Source organism: Diabrotica undecimpunctata, chromosome 9, assembly GCF_040954645.1.
Source record: "Diabrotica undecimpunctata isolate CICGRU chromosome 9, icDiaUnde3, whole genome shotgun sequence".
Taxonomy (NCBI): domain Eukaryota; kingdom Metazoa; phylum Arthropoda; class Insecta; order Coleoptera; family Chrysomelidae; genus Diabrotica; species Diabrotica undecimpunctata.
Window position 1 is genome coordinate 14994094 of NC_092811.1, and position 18565 is coordinate 15012658.

At 34.0% G+C, this 18565-nt stretch overlaps 2 protein-coding genes across 4 annotated transcripts in view; both read left to right on the top strand.

The window, feature by feature from the left end:
- The window catches only part of Rabex-5 (Rabaptin-5-associated exchange factor for Rab5), a 90505-nt gene extending 82483 nt beyond the window's left edge, over positions 1–8022 (top strand). For all 3 annotated transcript variants that reach the window (XM_072542790.1, XM_072542789.1, XM_072542791.1), the window contains 2 exons: positions 2990–3829; positions 7800–8022. In XM_072542790.1, coding sequence (XP_072398891.1) covers positions 2990–3826 — 837 coding nt within the window. In that variant the 3' untranslated portion in view covers positions 3827–3829; positions 7800–8022. The remainder of the gene's footprint in view (positions 1–2989; positions 3830–7799) is intronic.
- Positions 8023–14553: 6531 nt separating this feature from the next.
- On the top strand, positions 14554–17637 carry LOC140450436 (protein FAM200C-like). Its single transcript, XM_072544077.1, has 2 exons — positions 14554–14932; positions 17546–17637. The coding sequence occupies exons 1-2, from the start codon at positions 14554–14556 to the stop codon at positions 17635–17637; spliced, it is 471 nt and encodes a 156-aa protein (XP_072400178.1).
- Positions 17638–18565: the final 928 nt, after the last annotated feature.

The following is an 18565-nucleotide window of genomic DNA, read 5'->3' on the forward strand; positions in this document are numbered from 1 at the left end:
AAACAAAATATGTCAATAATAATAAATAATGTTAAAAAAAGCTACAAACAGTGGATTATTTTATTGAAATTTAAACAAAATGGACAAATGGAATTCAAATGGACTAAAACTAGACATTTTGAACCTCTGCAACTCAGAAAAAACAATTGATTTTTGGATCTTGGGGCAATGAGAACTTTTAATCCTCATGACCTAACCTATTTCTCTCTGCATCGTTTCAGACAATTTAACTGAAATCACTTTTACATAAAAAATGTGCCGGGGTTCTTTCCCAAACAAATTAAATTCTCGTTGTAGACAATAAATTTCAAATTGCCGTCATGAAACACTGTCGATAAATCTAAAAAATTAAGAATTCGAATAATCTGTGCTGACCAAATTTTAATTTGCAATAGCGCATCGTGAATACGTATGCTGTTACAGCTGGCTCACTTTAAAACCCCACATATTACCTATGAAACTGTACAGAGAGACATTAAAATGTTGTGAACCGATATTATTTTGATTTTATTACTAACCGAAGTATTTGATTTGTACCTGGTACTAGTAGAGTAAGATCCCAGAGCGATCAGACATAACTTATTTTCACACAGATGAAACCTTAGAGTCTGAGTAGCGTCTCGTGTGCTTTGAATACCTGCGTATTTATGAAACTTGCTGAGTGACACCTGGGCAGGTACCAGGTGAGAAAGGTAACTAAAAATAAGAGCTATTTAACTTAAATTTACATAACTGATTTTTATACATATTTTGTAGAATATTATTTTGAAAATACTGTAATAAGTGTCAGACACTTGTCATGGACCAGAACTTTTATCAGACGCTTTAAAGCTCCACTAAAATAAAATGAACTTTACTTACTTTTACATGTCTGATTTTTAAATAGAGATGCAAAAATATTTAATCGGATCGAAAACAGTAAGTATTCTTAATGTAAGTACCGTCATTATGTGATATATTCTTAATGTATTTGAATTTTTTACTCTGAGGCTCATGCGCACAGCACTCTTGCGCTCATACTTCTGGTTAACTAATTTTTGTGTTTGAGGGATGTTTGGTCATTTTAATTTGTCTGGCTGATTAAATATAACTTTATTATAGTTCCATTAATAACATATTTAAAAATCAGACATGTAAAAGTAAGTAAAGTTCGTTTAATTTTAGTGGAGCTTTAAAGCGTCTGACAAAAGTTCTGGTCCATGACAAGTGTCTGACACTTATTACAGTATTTTCAAAATAATATTCTACAAAATATGTATAAAAATCAGTTATGTAAATTTAAGTTAAATAGCTCTTATTTTTAGTTACCTTTCTCACCTGGTACCTGCCCAGGTGTCACTCAGCAAGTTTCATAAATACGCAGGTATTCAAAGCACACGAGACGCTACTCAGACTCTAAGGTTTCATCTGTGTGAAAATAAGTTATGTCTGATCGCTCTGGGATCTTGGACTATAGTGGATCAATTTACATTTATAACTGAGTTTCCCATTTCTTGTCGAGGTATAGTTAATAGCAGGTCAGAGACACGTCATCTATAATTAGGGGTACATCTTTCAAAAATTTAGGCAAAATATAGCTAATACCTATAAAACGACGCCGAATGAGTCAACTGTCGAATTGGTGACGTAGTAGATTTTCCATCGAGTTAGAATCTATGGAAAAGCAATGAGCATATTAACGTTAATATTTTAAAAACTACACCAGAAGGTGTGGTTAACGATCATACCAATATGGCGGTGGGATCAGGGCCGGACTCAATAATATTAGAACTACTATACAATTTATGATTTATGATATTTAATTAAAATTAAAGGGGTTGCCATTGGGTAGCTATTAAAAAATCATGTAATGTACACTAAATTCACTAACTGCGCGAGTATAACAAATGTAGGAAATAAAGTGATTAAAACGTAGAAATATAAGATGCACATTGATTAAAAGTTTAGCGTAATAAATGCCACTGTCAGGTTGTTGGAAGATGGAAAATGCTCTAATAATTGGCAACACGCTTGCACAAATAAGGGTACCACGGTATGGGCTCCAGTCTAGTAGAGGTGTCTTGGTCGGGGTTTGACAGAGCTAGACCACAAGAGATTCGCGAGTGAGGTAAATACACGTAGGAAAAGAAACTTTTGGGTACCACCCTATTTTTGAAAGAACAGGGAAACCTCGTAAATACGACAATGAATAGAAAATTAGATAAGAGCGATAACGTGAAAGATATAAACTGACGAGAACGGAAAGAAAATAAGACAAAAACAATACGAGAAAGATACAGATGGTCTCTAGACGGGAAAAAAAGAGTAGGAAAGAGTAATTATATCCCGCTCTAAACACTAAAAATACGAAATATATACATAATATATAAAGAATCATTAATACAATCAAATTATACGTTAGTTATAACTACGTTATTTATTCTCTGAAGTACGGGCCATTACTTTGTTTACATATTTGTATATTAACCTAAGAAACGTTATTTTTATCAGCATTGCTACTGCTACTGCAACTACGTTGAGAACAAGAAACTATTATTATCACAATATAATATTACAATTACTGTTGAAAGTATTATAAAACTAAAAATATTCTAAAAACAACAAACGTAAACAATCATACACGATCTGACACAACTATCATAACAATATGGCCGAAGTGAGGTCGTTTTTAGTTACTTGATGCCCTCTCCATAGATTCTAACTCGATGGGATTTTCTAAACAACTATTTTGAATTTGATTTGATTTTTAAATTTTAATAATTTTGAAACGAGAAGAAAGCTTAGAAAATCTACAAGCAGTGCTGATTTATAAACACTTACATCTTAAGATTATTAATAATTTGTTTTTCTAACCAATGTAATTCTCACTACCATCAATTGTGGTTTAATCTCGCATAAAATAATATTTAATTCAAAGTGTTATAAAAAATATAATAATGTAGAATATGTGGCCCATAAACATTGTTTTATTTTCGTTTTTTCATTTTAGGAGGAAATCTGCGAAAATGTTGTAGCTGTACTTGCACGAACACCGATGATCATCAAGCCAAGAAAAACCCCACTATCATTGACAACATTAACTACAGAAAAGATGAAAGCTGCATCTTCGTCGGCAATAACATCATCCATATCACAGAAGGAAATTCAGCCTGAAGAGGATTTAAACCTACAAAAAAACTACTACTTACAAAATTTATCTCTTAGTCAAATCAATGCTTTAGATAGTACCAGAAATAAGTTGCAGTTGGACATTACACCCTGTATAACACTACCAAGTAGTACTAATCTTATAAAAAAGACTTACTCGAATGAGTTATTATTACAATCTCCAGCACAAGATAAGAGTTTTGAGAGCATAACTCCTGATGACAACAGCTACCTTGGATTATCAAAAGTTAACTATGATATCGATTTCTCAGACTTGAGCACAGAAAACAGTATGGCAGAAGATTTAACTCCCGACAAAAGAAAATCACCTATCCCAGGTTACGTCAGCTCAGATCCATTCAGTCCTGTTGGTTTATCTTGTCCAATCACTCAAAGTCCTTTGATACCTTCCAACGTTTCATTTACTCAAATAGAGCCAAAAATAATGAAAACGGATAGTTTTGTTTTACCGTTTTTAGAAGAAGCCAAAAGCGAGGAATCGTTGTTGGATAAACTAGAAGAAACACCATCGGTTAATTTACCGCCTCCCATTAAACCAACGACGTCCGAATATTCCGGCTTCTCGAAACAAGGCTCAAAGATACCAAGCATACCCTGCAACACAGGGGACTTCAGTTCGCTAAATATTTCAGGTGGTCCATCTAAAAGTTCATCTTAAAAGGTAATTTTATTCGTTTGATGTGTTTTGAAAAATCTTATAAAATCTTAATAATGGTTTTTCTTGAAGTATTTCATCCAGGATGATTTGCAATAGTTCGTAGAATTCAGATATGACATTTAATAGTCCATTCTGATGTTCATATATGTATTATTCTTTCGGAGATATAACGGCAGTTATTTATGTTGTCTTTCAAGTATACGTACGCCTGCTCGTGCTCGTTCTTCTTTCTTCACTCCACTGTATGTTATAAAATATTGGTTATAGCCTCTTTGGCTTTTACCTTTCTTCTTGGTTTCTTCGATTGCACAAATGTCTGTGTTTTTATTTATCAGTTCTTATATTATCTCTTGGTCTTTGATCTTAAAAGAAGTAATGTTTCCAATCTGATTGTGGGCTTATTTTTCCTTCTATTTTTCTTTTTCTTTGCGTTGTTCGTCATCTTACGTTCCGTCTGCTTCCGAGGCTTTATATCGGTTCTTTGAGCCTGTTTTCTTTTACATTGGGTAGGATGCTAACCTGGCCCATCAACCCTCCTCTTTTATCTGGGCCTGGAACCTGCCGTGGGCATCAACGCGGCTTCTGAGCTTCATTTAATTTGATTCGCTATTTTGGAGTCCATTAATGGTTTTTCTTAAGTTTCATCTGCAACTTGTAGTCAGTTGCTACTTCAATAATGTCTTATTTATAGAATAGCTGTTATTATGAACTGGACCTAATAAACTGTATCTTATACTCTACCTCTAATATCCCAAAAATATGTGCATCATTCTAAAGTATCTGTCTGAAATGTATACATATTTTGCTTGGGCTTTGATCTAAAGCTTGCGCAACATTTGAGAAGGTATAGTCCTTTTCCATCATATTGATAGCACATTATGTATGCAAATCCTCAACAGGTCAAAAAACCATAGGCGTCACCGCCTATGGTTTTTTGACCTGTTGACCTGTCACCCAATATTTTAAGATGCCGTCAACAATTCATTATCTTTTAAAAAATCTTCTGTAAAATAAGTGTCCACTAATCTCACTATACCTTTTTTGTGCGTAAAAAACGTCGGTATATATGCCACACGATTATTGTTAATTATACACGGGTGATTAACGAGAGAATTCAATGTTTCACGAAATAAATTAATGTAAAGAGTAATTTAAAGGTGATTATTGGTTTCTATACAAGTTACCGCCTAACACAAAAAGAATACCTTCTTTGAACGATTACATGGAATTACTGATAAGGCTTCACTAATGATAGTTTAAGTAGTTTTTATGCCACATTACAGCTTATGCCACTAATATAAATTAGAAATTGTTTGCATCTTCCATTTAATTTGTAGATGTACATTGTTCGTGTCTTACCTACCTACGTTTTTGGTGTCGATATTTTGTTATTTGCATTTAAAAATGACGTCGACAACAGGTTTTATCCCGGTTAAGTGTAGTTTTAAAGGTGCCTTCAGTCTAAGAGAGAAAAATATAATATTAAATGTACACGATGCACTTGTACATCAACGCCCTTTAAGTAATGTTCGTGAAATCGTTAACATGTGTTCAAATATGACAGGGGTTGGAGAAGCAACAATTTATAGATTCCTAAAAGAAAGAAAAGGAGGAACTGTTTCATCTCCCAAGAAGAGTGGAGGGAGTAAACCTTTGGAAATTGAAGAAATACATAAAAACATGATAAGACGCAGCGTCCACTCATTTTTTTTTTAACAAAGAATTTCCAACATTGGACAAAATCCAAACATTAATTAGAGAAAACGAAGAGTTACCAATCATAAGCAACAAGAAATTATGGGGACTATTGAGAGAGATGGGATTTCGTTGGCAAAAGAATAGAAGAAAATCCGTTTTAATTGAAAAAGATTACATTGCATGTTGGAGACGAGATTATCTAAGAACTATTAAAAAGTACCGAGAAGAAGGGAAAGCAATTTTTTATTTGGACGAGACTTGGCTAAATGAAGGTCATACTGTACCATATCTATGGGTTGATACAAATGTGAAAAGTTCCCGTCAGGTATTCATCGAAGATGTATCTACTGGAATAAACAATATTCCCGTTGGAAAAGGACGCAGACTCATAATAACCCATATTGGAAACGAATACGGTTTTGTCAATGGTGGATTATTAAGTTTTGCCTCAAAATCAACTAAAGATTACCACGAGGAAATGACTGCTGACGTTTTTGAAGAATATTTTGAGCAAGTGTTGGATCTAATTCCAAAAAATTCTGTCATAGTCATGGATAATGCTAGTTACCATTCAAGACTAGCAGAAAAATTGCCAACAACGGCATGGAAAAAAGGAGAGATAATCGAATGGTTGGATAAACACGCAATTGAGTACAAGGAGAATTCGACAAAAAAGGAATTATTACATATTGTAAAGCAACATAAAGCAGCTTATAAAAAATATATAGTTGATGAAATGGCATTAAACCGTGATGTAATTATTTTACGTTTACCCCCATACCACTGTGATCTGAATCCGATAGAAAATATATGGTCTCAAGTAAAGGGTGAAGTCGGACGCAACAACAAAACTTTTAAATTAGAAGACTTACAACAATTATTAGAACATTCCTTATCAAAAGTAACTCCAGAAAATTGGAAAAATGCTGTTAGTCATGCTCACAAGGAAGAAAATAAAATGTGAAATTTGGATAATATGACTGATGCAATGCTGAAACCGGTAATAATTAACATTGGAGTTGAAGATTCCTTAGATTCTGAAGAAAGCGGTGAATCTGAAATGGAATTTGATTAAAATAATATTCATTTTTTTACAAATCGGCCCCTGTTACGGCCACAAATTATTTTATATAATTATAACCAATAAAATAAATATCTTACATTTCTTGCAAATTCATTAGTACCTGTTAATCTCCATCACTCCGACACTGACAACTTTATTTAGGGATTAGTAACCCTCAAAACTATTGTATTCTATTCTGCTTCAACCTTTATACCTGGTGGTCATACTCAATTTAAAATTGTTTTCCTATATACTTCTGTAAACTTGTTGACAAATATCTATTTTTCATTGAGTCACCCGTATCAACAGTTTAGGGATTTGCATACATAATGTGCTATCAATATGATGGAAATGGACTATAGTAGAACAGACTTTCTTAATTTGTTAAGATTTCCCTAATATACTTAAGGGTTTTCTTTGTATTTTTTTACCGTAGAATACGTGCATGTAACCGCAAATTATCATATTAACATCAAACCAAACTCTCTGAAATCTTGGAACATATATTAACCAGAAGGCAGTATTTATTAAATTCTTAATCTTGGTTTTATGTGTTAGCTATTTTTTATTTTTTTTTGTTGTGCTATTATATCCTGGTGATTTATTGGGTTGATGTTCTCTTTTACTTCTGTTACTATATCTCTAGGTGATGTTGGAAGAAAGGGTAAAATAATAACACAGGTCTGCAATCAAAAAGCTGTTTGAATAATTTTAACAAGGATTGTAAAGGATTTTTTTTCTTACTTAACCCAAGGAAGAAATCTCTGTAATTCTCTTTATCGACTCATTGAATCGCAACCTAAAGTTTTTACTCCATAACTCTCATTACACATAGTGAGAACTTGAGAAGATCACGGTTTGCAAATGTGCGGTGATTTGAAGATCTTGTATATGTATATGCTGCTTGTGGCAAAAAGCTGGTTACAGCAAAGTTCCTTGTTTTTTTATCTACAATCCCTCTTTTGGCACAGTTAGATTCATGCATAATTAATTTCTTCTATCTTGCATTTCGGTATCGTAAATCACGTAGATTACAGGCAGCCTGTTTGTTTCATTGCCTTTATATTCATATTTTTATTTACAACGTTCTCTTCATTGTTTTAAGTTCAAGGAAAGTTGTTTTAAACCTAAATTTGAATTTATTTGTTTTAAAAATTTATGACATTGTAAACTTTGATAATAAAACAATAATGACAAATAAATTTATTCTAGAAAAGCAGTAAGAAACATGAACACAATTGTACAATGTATGTACAATCACGGATTACGGATTGATATCTTATGGTGGTAAATTAGAAGATCAGCAAGACTACAGGAAACCAAAGCCAAACAAATTTATTTTATAATTCAGTTATTTGTTAAAAGAAAACTTAAATGTAAGAACAAAATAAGACAAGTTGATTTTGAGAAAATAAAAAATAATTTTGTTTTTTTATACCTATATGTTATAGTTTATCCTTTATTAATAGAAGCGGTACGTCATTTGCTCGTAGGTATCTTGGGTTTTAACTATGAGGTAGCCTGTAGGTGAGTGTATACGTCTGTTGAATGAAGCATGATAAACTCATGGCGATGATAAAACAAATTTGGTATAGACGATAAAGTCTATATAGCAAAGAAGATATGTGGAGTAGTCAATATAAATCAATAAACTAATGAAAGTACAAGAAGGAGGAATACGTCCTTTCAAGTACAAGTTAAAAAGAAGAAGAGTGAGTGGAGAAAATATATGGAAGCAAAAAATAAACAAGACAAGCTAATATATAAAGAGGAGAGAAATAAACGAAATAAATATAGACGGGTGTGTTTTGATTATCTCACCATTCTTCTACACGTGTTTGTGAAATCAGGCATATCATCAACGTGACAGTTATTAGTAAAATAATTTACCAATAAATGCTAATAGTGACCTCTGCAATTAAATCTAGAAGATGGAAAAAAGGGAAAGAAAGAAACACCTACCCATATGACTTTTGGATAACAAAGTCTTAAGTAATGAGGATGTGAAACCATCCAAACTAGATGATCAGCTAAGAAGGTGCCACGCTAATAATGTAGGTAAAGATTTGTTTAATTTAATAATGTTACAGAAAATATCGTGTTAAAAACTGTTCTACACCAGCCTCCACATGATATACATAAAATAATTCTTTTGAGCAAAACATCGTTCAAAGACGTATGGATAAAATAAGCCATGCAGTAGCAGATTTCGTGTCCTTCAATGCAAACAAACCATTTCTCAATTCAGTTGGATGATTCAACTTTGCTACATAACAAAGCACTTTTATTGGCATGCTCGTTTTATTATGTACCAAGAAATTCAAGAACCTCTTTTTGCGAAAACTTTGGAAACAGACACAAAAGGCAAATCAATATTTAATGTTTTCAAAGAATATTGAAAAAAGCGAACCCTTTATCAAATGTGATAACGGCAGAAACAAATGGAACACTGGTTATATTCGATCGTTATGGCATATTTATGTGAAAGTTATTTGAAACAAAATATACCCAATATATTTTCAATTCACATTATTAATCGACAACCTTTAGTAGCTAAAAATCTTAATAACAGATTACAGTAGTCTCTTGATTGGAAATCGAAGTAGATTGTCACTAGTCTACGTAGCCAATGAGGTCATTGACAAATGGTTACAAGATAAGTCTTTGGAATGATGGAGAAATGCACTAGGACAAAGATAACAGTTTATTAAGGGACATTCAGCCAAATTCAGAGCCACCTTACTGATCCACAATCGATAGACTCTCAGGAAGATCTTCTTCTTCAAGTGCCATCTCCGAGGCGGAGGTCGGCAATCATCATAGCTATTCGGACTTTTGAGACGGCTGCTCTGAAAAGTTCATTTGATGTACATCCGTACCACTCTCTCAGGTTGCGCAGCCATGACATTCTATGCCTCCCTATGCTTCTCTTTCCTTGGATCTTTCCCTGCATAATCAGTTGGAGCAAGGTGTATTTCTCTCCACGTGTAATATGATATTCTAATTTTCTTGTTTTTATTGAATTTAAAATTTCCATTTCTTTGTTCATCCTTCCCAGAACCTCTTTGTTTGTGACGTGTTCTGTCCATGATATTTTCAGAATTCTTCTGTACACCCACAGCTCAAATGATTCCAGTTTTTTCATTGATGTCGCATTCAAGGTCCAAGATTCCATTCCATAGAATAAAGTCGAAAAAACATAGCACCTCGCCAACCTAACTCTTAGTTCCAGTTTTAAATCCCTGGTACATAGAACTCTTATCATTTTGTTGAAATTTGCTCTAGCCTTTTCTCAGGAAGATAGTGGGGCTCAATAAGCATTTCAGCCGTATGGACGTGACGGAAGAGGCTACTTTTAAAGTTGTAAAAGCTCACTAAGAGGATAGGGCTGAATGAGGAGCTTAAAGTACCAAAAAAAAGCACAATAGATCTGTAAAGGTCACAAAATGTTAGAACGAGAGTTGTCCTAATTTGGATTTACGTGAATATCTTTAGTTAGAGAATAAAGTTAACAAAATTCGTAGTAATGACGAGGCTTTTCATAAATTACTCCTTCACACTGAATTGCGCTGATTCTCGAAATGATTGAGTTTGGTACTTTTTGGAGGTGTTTTACAGTATCAATCAATATTATAAGATTGCATAAATGGATGTTATAATCCAGACACAACTTGTCGTACACAGCACTAACGACGAACTTAATGTGGATTTCAGAAAGGGGTTATCAACAGTTCTGGTTTTAGAAAGCAATACATCTTTCTTATTTTGCAGTTTGGACTGTTTGAGAAATATTATTGATAATAAAATCCGTAAACTAATTTTCGAAACCAAATTCAGAATTTTGCTTTAATCTGTGCCTTATAAGAATTGCAAGGCAAAACAGACGTTGATAAAGATTTTATTAGAGACATGGGGAATCTAAAATTGCATTCCACAACATATCTCCTCAACTAAGCAAAATTCTTAGCGAATTGGTTTCTAGTACTCGTACAGAGTATATCGGAATAAAAGGGAAAAGATAAGAAGACATATTAGAGTTGCTTCCTAAGACAGAAAAGATTTATTTTCACGTTCAGAGTGACTGTGAAAGCCGTTCTGAAGAGGCCTATTAACTGTCTTTTCCTTTTTATTCCGATATACTCTGTACGAGTACTAGAAACCAATTCGCTAAGAATTTTGCTTAGTTGAGGAGATATGTTGTGGAATGCAATTTTTAGATTTCCCATGTCTCTAATAACATCTTTATCAACGTCTGTTTTGCCTTGCAATTATTAGAAGGCACATATTACAGCAAAATTCTGAATTTGGTTTCGAAAATTAGTTTACGGGATTTTAATATTAGATGTCGCTATTTGCGTCTATACGAAGACATGTTAGAGTTGCTTCCTAAGACAGAAAATATTTATTTTTACGTTCAGAGCGACTGTGAAAGCCGTTCTGAAGAGGCCTATTAGGCCTAAATACGTATAAGCGGATGCACAGGCGCCCTGTACGTGAAATCAAATCTTAACTGTCTTTTCCTTATTATTGATAGCCTTTACATCTTCCTACTTAATGAAAAGGGGTTTTAGCAGTGCTACCAATCTGCTAACGAAAATATAAAGAAATAAACTGCAAAAACATGCAGATTTTGAGGCTGCACATAAATTTTGAATAAATCGACATTATGGAATCAAAAATAACGGTAAGTGGTCTATGGGGCAAGAGGTTTGAGAAACACAGCTTTAAACAAATACAGGTAAAGAAATATCAGGATATTAAAACGGATATAGAATACGACATATTTGAATATTTGCGCAATATAATAACAAACATGCAAGACGAATGTCTTGAAAAAAATACCATTAATTAAATTAATATGTAGATGTAGGAGGATGCATATAATTTTCATATAGATTTTGACTACAATATTTGCGCAAATTGTTCTATAGAAACCGTTATAAGAAGGTATGTATTGCTTATAAGGTCACTTAAGTTTAAATTTGAAGCATTACTACGTACTGGTTAAGTAATTAATTGAGGCCTTTACTTAAGAACTGTTAACTTAAGTAAAATAGGTCCACCTCATTTAATACTAAAATCACGAATAGTAAAATACTCGGTGAATATATTTTAGGATATAGTTAATTTACTTAAAGATAAGTACAAATCTTACATCATACAACTGTCACTTTAAATCAAATAATAACAATGAAAAGTAAACACCGATTACGTTTGCTATTAAAGAGAAACTACGTACCCAAAATTGCAGCAAATAGAATATATTTTTATTGCAGGTGAGTGCATTTATGTTTTTTTTTTAATTAAATCCATTATGTAACTCCACTGCTTTACGAGAAATAAATTTATAGTTTTCTGGAAATTGTATTTATTTTATTTTAATAGTCTGCTTTTGTTTGATATTTTTTCTTTATTAAGTTAGCGACTTGCTGCAACGTTTTTTTTTTATAACTGAGTAGTTAGTAGTTGTATATTATTAGAACAGTGTGGTCCAACCTCAGGCACGCGGGCCGCATGCGGCCCGAGGCTCGTTAAACTGCGGCCCCCGCAAACACATTTCAAAAATATTGTCATTGATACCTGTTCCAAATCAATCAATCAATCGAATTAAATGGCAAACCTCAATGCATTATTTGTTGACAAGTACTCACGGTATAAAAAGAATACAATATTAGTAGGCATTATGAAACCCAGCACAAAACAAAATACGACAAATATCAAGGTGAAGCTCGCAATTCTCTTGTAAAAGAACTTAAAGCTAAATTGAATAAACAAAAATCTCTATTTACAAAACCGACTGTTCAATCATCAAGCTTAGTAGCATCATATAAAACTTGTCAAAAGTAAAAAAGCATTTAGAGATGGAGAAATGATCAAGCGGTGTGCCGTTAAAATAGCGCGATCCTTAGGAGATGAAAAGATGGCCAAAAATTTTGAATGTGTTTCAGTTTCCCATCAAACTGTATCTAGAAGAGTTGATGAGCTGAATACTCATGTATTTAAAAAAAAATGGTCGACATAGTTCGTGATTGTACTATAGTCGGTTCGCTATATTTACGCGGGTTTCGGATTAACAAAATTATGCTAATGACTCATTGATAACCAGTTGCAGTAAACGACTTCTCAGAAAATTAGGTAAAAACTGCATTAATGGTCATATTTTAAAATACATTAAAATAACATTAGGGTAGGTATAAATTTGTTACAACATTGCAGTTGAATTGATTCTTTGCCAGTGTTGACATTGTATGTTTGGTGGGAATATTTAAAAATGCCTAGACGTGTGTTAGATGTATATAGTCTAATTTGTAGTGTACATAAGTATTTTACGGATGAAAAAGAAAATAACGGTCCTTTAAACTCGGTAATGTCTGTTCAACAACGCGTATGTGATGCTCTAGGAATTAGTGAAACCAAACTAAGAGGAGTATTACAAAATCGCAATAATGAACAGCCGAAAGAAGATCACCGAAAAACTCGCCTATCATTGAAAACGAAAGATATTCCAGATGGAAAAAAATTTGAAATTCGTGATACCATTTATCGAATGCGAACCAACAAGGAACATGTGACCTTAAATACAATTCTCTCGGAATTAAAAGATAGAAAATTTGACGAAATTGGCAGAACAAGGCTATGGCAAGTGATACATAATTTGGGTTTCAAATTTCAAAAGGAGGATAACAGAAAAGCCCTTTGTGAAAGAAGTTCTGTTGTGCATAAAAGAATTAACTTCCTAAGAAAATATTCTAAATTAAAAGAAGAAAGGATATTTTCTAGGGGTGCAACCAAGAGAATATGGCAAGATGATAGCGTAAAGTCTATCAAACATACTGATGGAGAAGGGAAGCGACACATAATTTTACATGCAGGAGGGAAATCGGGTTTTATAGAAGGTGCTGATTTAATATTTTTATCTAAATCAAAATCAAGTGATTATCACGATAATATGAACACAGAAATGTTTGTAAAATGGTTAGATGAAAAACTTCTCCCAGGTTTAAGTGAGCCCAGCGTAATTATTTTAGACAATGCACCTTACCATTCTGAAGTATTAAACAAAAGTCCAACGAATTCTTGGACTGTTAATAAAATTAAAGAATGGTTGACAAAGGAACGTATACCATTTACACAACATATTTTAAAATCAGAATTATTACGCTTGGCAAATATCCACGCAAAACCAAAAACCTTTGTTGTGGATCAGATTATTGAAAGTTACGTATCATTGCCAGTTTAATCCTATCGAATATATATGGGGAATAGCAAAACAATAATATGACAACCATATTGGGCCTAACGGTTATAGCGACGACGCAGTTCGGGAAACTTGGCGAAAGGCACTTTCAATTAGAAGTGTGGTGCAACTGTATATTCAAGTGCGAGAAACTAATAGAAGATTGGTGGACTCGTGAAAATAAAATAAACGAAATAAGTCCAATCATAATAACAATTAATGGTGATGACCGTGATGATGATGACGATTATGATATTTTTGATGGTAATGACTGATTTTCATTTTTGTTGGCAAGTTAAATTTTTTTATTTTTCATTAGAAATTCTCTCCATGGAACAAATATACATAGACCATATTTTCTGTGTGAAGTGTAATATAAAATTATTATTAGGTTTATATTAGCCACATTAGACTCCATTAATGAAGTAATTCTCCTTATTATACTGTCAATTATATAAAAGATTTTCCATTATTATTTAATTAAAAAAAGTTATGGATTATTTTTCATTTCATTTGACCAGTTGATATTTTCCCAAAGAGCAGGTAATTAAAACTGGGTACTTACAATAAAATTTTTAATCCGAAACCCGCGTAAATATAGCGAACCGACTATACTCCATAGCCCTGGACGAATCTGTTGATATTACTGACAAAAATCAGCTATCAATTTTTGTTAGATGCATCAGTGAAGATTTTTGTCTAACTGAGGAACTTCTAAAACTGCACCACATGGAAGACGAGACCAAAGGTATAAATATATTTGAAGCAGTTAGTAACGCTGTGAAAAATATAGGCGGTTCTCAAAAGTGCTCTTGCGTTTGCACCGACGGAGCAAAAGCAATGACGGGACGCATAACGCGATTGGCTGGACTTTTGCGGGAAAATGGTGTTAACTGTGTTATGTTTCATTACATTATCCATCAAGAGGCTCTCTGCGGAAAGATAATTAAAATCAACGATACTATGAAAACTGTAGTGCAGATAGTAAACAGCTTAAGAGGAGGAAACAGAGCTCAGCGACAACGAAAATTCCTCTCTTTCTTGGAGGAATTAAATATTGAATATAAGGACGTCCCCCTACATTCAGAGATACCATGGTTGAGTGCACGTAAATGCGTTAGAAATTTTTTTTTAAGAAAAAAGATCTTACTGTTTTTTGAAACGGAAATTGTTATTAACACGAACGTATTTATAACAAAGCTTAAGAATAAAATATTTCTTCATGAACTGGCATTTCTAACAGACATTACCTCTCACTTGAACACATTAAACCTACAACTCCAGGGGAAAAATAAGACAGTACAGTTGGTTGGTCAAATTAAGACATTTCGTAAAAAACTTGATCTTTGATGAAAATAAACAACCCCACACAGTTTCCTGCGTGTTTCGAAATAAATCAAGAAGAAACCATGGTCCATTTCTCGAGGTTTGCAAAAGTTCTTACAGAAATAAAAACAGAATTCGATGAAAGGTTTTCGGAATTTGATGCACTAGGTAAAACCCGATCTTGAGCTTTTTAACAATCCAATGGGAGTCAACATCCAGAACCAATCAGCAGAATACCAATTAGAGCTGTGTCCGCTCCAGCAGAATATCAATGAGAGCTACAGTCCGAATCGTTTTTTCAAGCAAAGAAAAATGAAGACATTAGTACCTGTGGGGGAGCCTTGTAACTGGCTACCCACATTCGAGGGTTGGAAATCTTTTGATTCCAAGCCTTACTTCAAAGGACTTGTGAATGGATGTATCTCCATAGGTTTGGTTCTTCAGTGACCGTTGAAGGATAAGGATTCTTAATATGAGCAAATATAGCTCCAGAGAAATAAAATCACTTTTAAGTTTATCGATTTATAACTAAATCTTTTTAGAGTAGAGCGGCCCAACACGGCCGTAGCGTACTATACAATATCAAAAAATTCTTTCTTTATAACACGTAAGAGAAACCCGTATGTATGAGAAAAATGCCCCATTTTTGCGGAGAGAAATTTTTAATACGTGAATTGAGAGTGTTTAAAAATTCACATGCCTCAAGGGCGATGTGTGAGAATGAACTGATAAATATAAATCTCTACTTGATGCGTGATGATTACTCCTATTTTATTTAGGTGTGAAAAAATATTTAAGAGGGCCAGAGGACGCCAGTCAGTCGCTAACAAACTTGATGAAGTGACTATTTGTTATACTACACTAAGAAAAGTCTAAAGAATTGTATTTTTTATTTTATAGTTTAAAACAATATGTTCATTTCTGGAACAGTACCTTTTGCAAGTTAGTCTCCAAGGATCGTTTTCCTAAACTTCGTAATTTTGCGTTGAAACTATATTCAATGTTTGGTAGTACGTATATATGTGAAAGTACATTTTCTGCTTTGAAGCATATTAAATTTTAAACACGTAATCGCATGGAAAACGATTCTCTGGAAGCGTGTATTAGACTCTAGCATAGCATAGATATAGATGTGCAAAAGTTAGTAGAGGATAAACCCTTGCCTCAAATATCCCATTGATTTTTTATTTCATGTTAAATTTTAAACATAACATGTAAATTGTAAACCATAATAAAAAATTTGTAAATAATATTTCGTTTGTATATTATTTTTTAAAATAAACTTTTTTTGAACGATTCGAGTTCTCTGGCCCTTCATAATAATTTCAAATTTAATACGGCTCGCAACATCTAAAAGGTTGGACCACACTGTATTAGAATATATAACGTGATGGGTAAACTGCGGAATTCTCTCCAATGGATCTTTTTTGGTAAAGGGTCTTCTTAATTCCAGTAAGCATTTGTCCCAAATTTTCACTAAACAAATTAAACACTGGAGTGAGTGTTTAAATGTTGAAATTTGCGGCTAAAAGTTATTAAATGGATAGTAGGTTTGTTTTTATAGTGAATGATAAATAATCTTAAAATCTCAGTCTCCCGAGCCCCCAGATCACTTCATCACTGGGACACTGTTCACTACATCACTGCTGCTTGGGACGAGAGACGGTCCATTTATACCGTTCGTGCAAGCAAGCAAGCAATTTAAGTAAACCCAGCCTGTGAGACATGTTCACCCCTAAGAATTACGTTCGGATGTAACAATTCATTGGAGCGAGGTGTATTAACTCGAGTTCAAAACAGGAGTCACTCCACCACGCTCTAATGCTCCAGACCACCACTTTCCCCTCAATATAGCACTCTGATGCGCGATAGAAGCACAACTATCAGCCAAATGCACTTCATGTGGGAGTCCTGGGTAATAGAACTCCAACATGGTTCCCTAACCGATGCAAATTCAGGACAGCGTGACGCGCTTTGTTCCTGATATCCTCTAGTGACTTGACAGCGAATTTAAAATTACTTGCTTGGACCCCAAGTCTCCACACCGGTCTACGTCCAGTCCAGTCACCAACGTTGTTGCTCAAGAGTTTGGGCCCTACTTGCCGGGTTTTTTGTTTTTATTATGTATTTTGGTACCCATGCTAGTGTCAAATATTCCTTAGGTGGGTAATATGTCAAGAAGGGTTGTTGTGACATGGCGGCCAGTAGACTTAGAAGTTTAGCTGTTGTTACTGTTAGTTGTACGGTTTCAATTTAATACTAATTAAATGGTGTTCTCGTCAACTACTTATTTTATTAATACACAACATTTATACATTTTTTTAGGTGGCTTCCGCCTTTTTTGTTGGCCTAGTTTTTGGCCGTTTTTTAATGTTTTTTATTATTTTTATTGTAGGATGTCTTGATGAGGGTCCTGTTGTTGTTGATTGGTCCTCGCCCCTTGGGGCCTACACAGCGCGGCGATTAGCAGTGTTTGTCGACTTGTAGAGTTACGAACTATACTCTGTTAGTATATTTGTTTTTCTCTCTAGGGTTTTCGATTTTCTCACTGTCTGTTTTTTAGTTTGTCTTCACTTTTCTTTGGTTCCTTAATTTATTCCAATATTTGTTGTTTAGGCCTCTTGTGTTACCGTTCATGATGTCGGTAATCGATTGTTTTTTAATATTGAAATGCTCCGTGTCGGAGCTTAGAATATCCACCTATGGTGTATTTAGTACTGATAGGGCCTGGTGTATTGACACGTGACTGTTAAGAAAGTAAAAAGTTCTGAAGCGCTCCATAAAGTATGCTTCGTTAATATTATCGCATTTCTTTAGATGCTATTCCTTTTTGGTCATTTTTGAAAAAGTAACGATTTATTTCTAAACATAGTCTACTTTTAGCTCGATACACTTGACCTATTGATGCTCCAATTTCTTTAACCCGTCTAAAAAATACGTTTTCCCGAGATCTGCAAAGTAGGCTTCCATGGCGGCGATGACCTCCTGTTTCGACTTAAAATTTTTGTCCGGCGATTGCCTTTTTCAAGTTTGGAAACAAAAATAAGTCACACGGGACCAAATCTAAAGAATCTGGTGGATATGACAACAGTTCGTAGCCCAATTTGACCAATTTTGCCATGGCAACAGCGGAGGCATCAGCGTGTTCGTTGTCATGGTGCAAGAGCACTTTTTTCTTTGCCAAATGGGGTCGAATTGGCCAAATAATTCGATTTAGTAGAGCCCTCTGACCGCTTTGCCATTTTTCAGGTAGTCGACTTAGATCACCCCTTGTGAGTCCCAGAAAATGGGGGCCATCACCTTTCTGACCGATAGAACAGTCTTCGCCTCCTTCGGACACGTCAAACACTGCGAAGAAGTTTTCTCACGATGACCTCCTGTTTCGACTTAAATTTCTGTCCGGCGATTGCCTTTT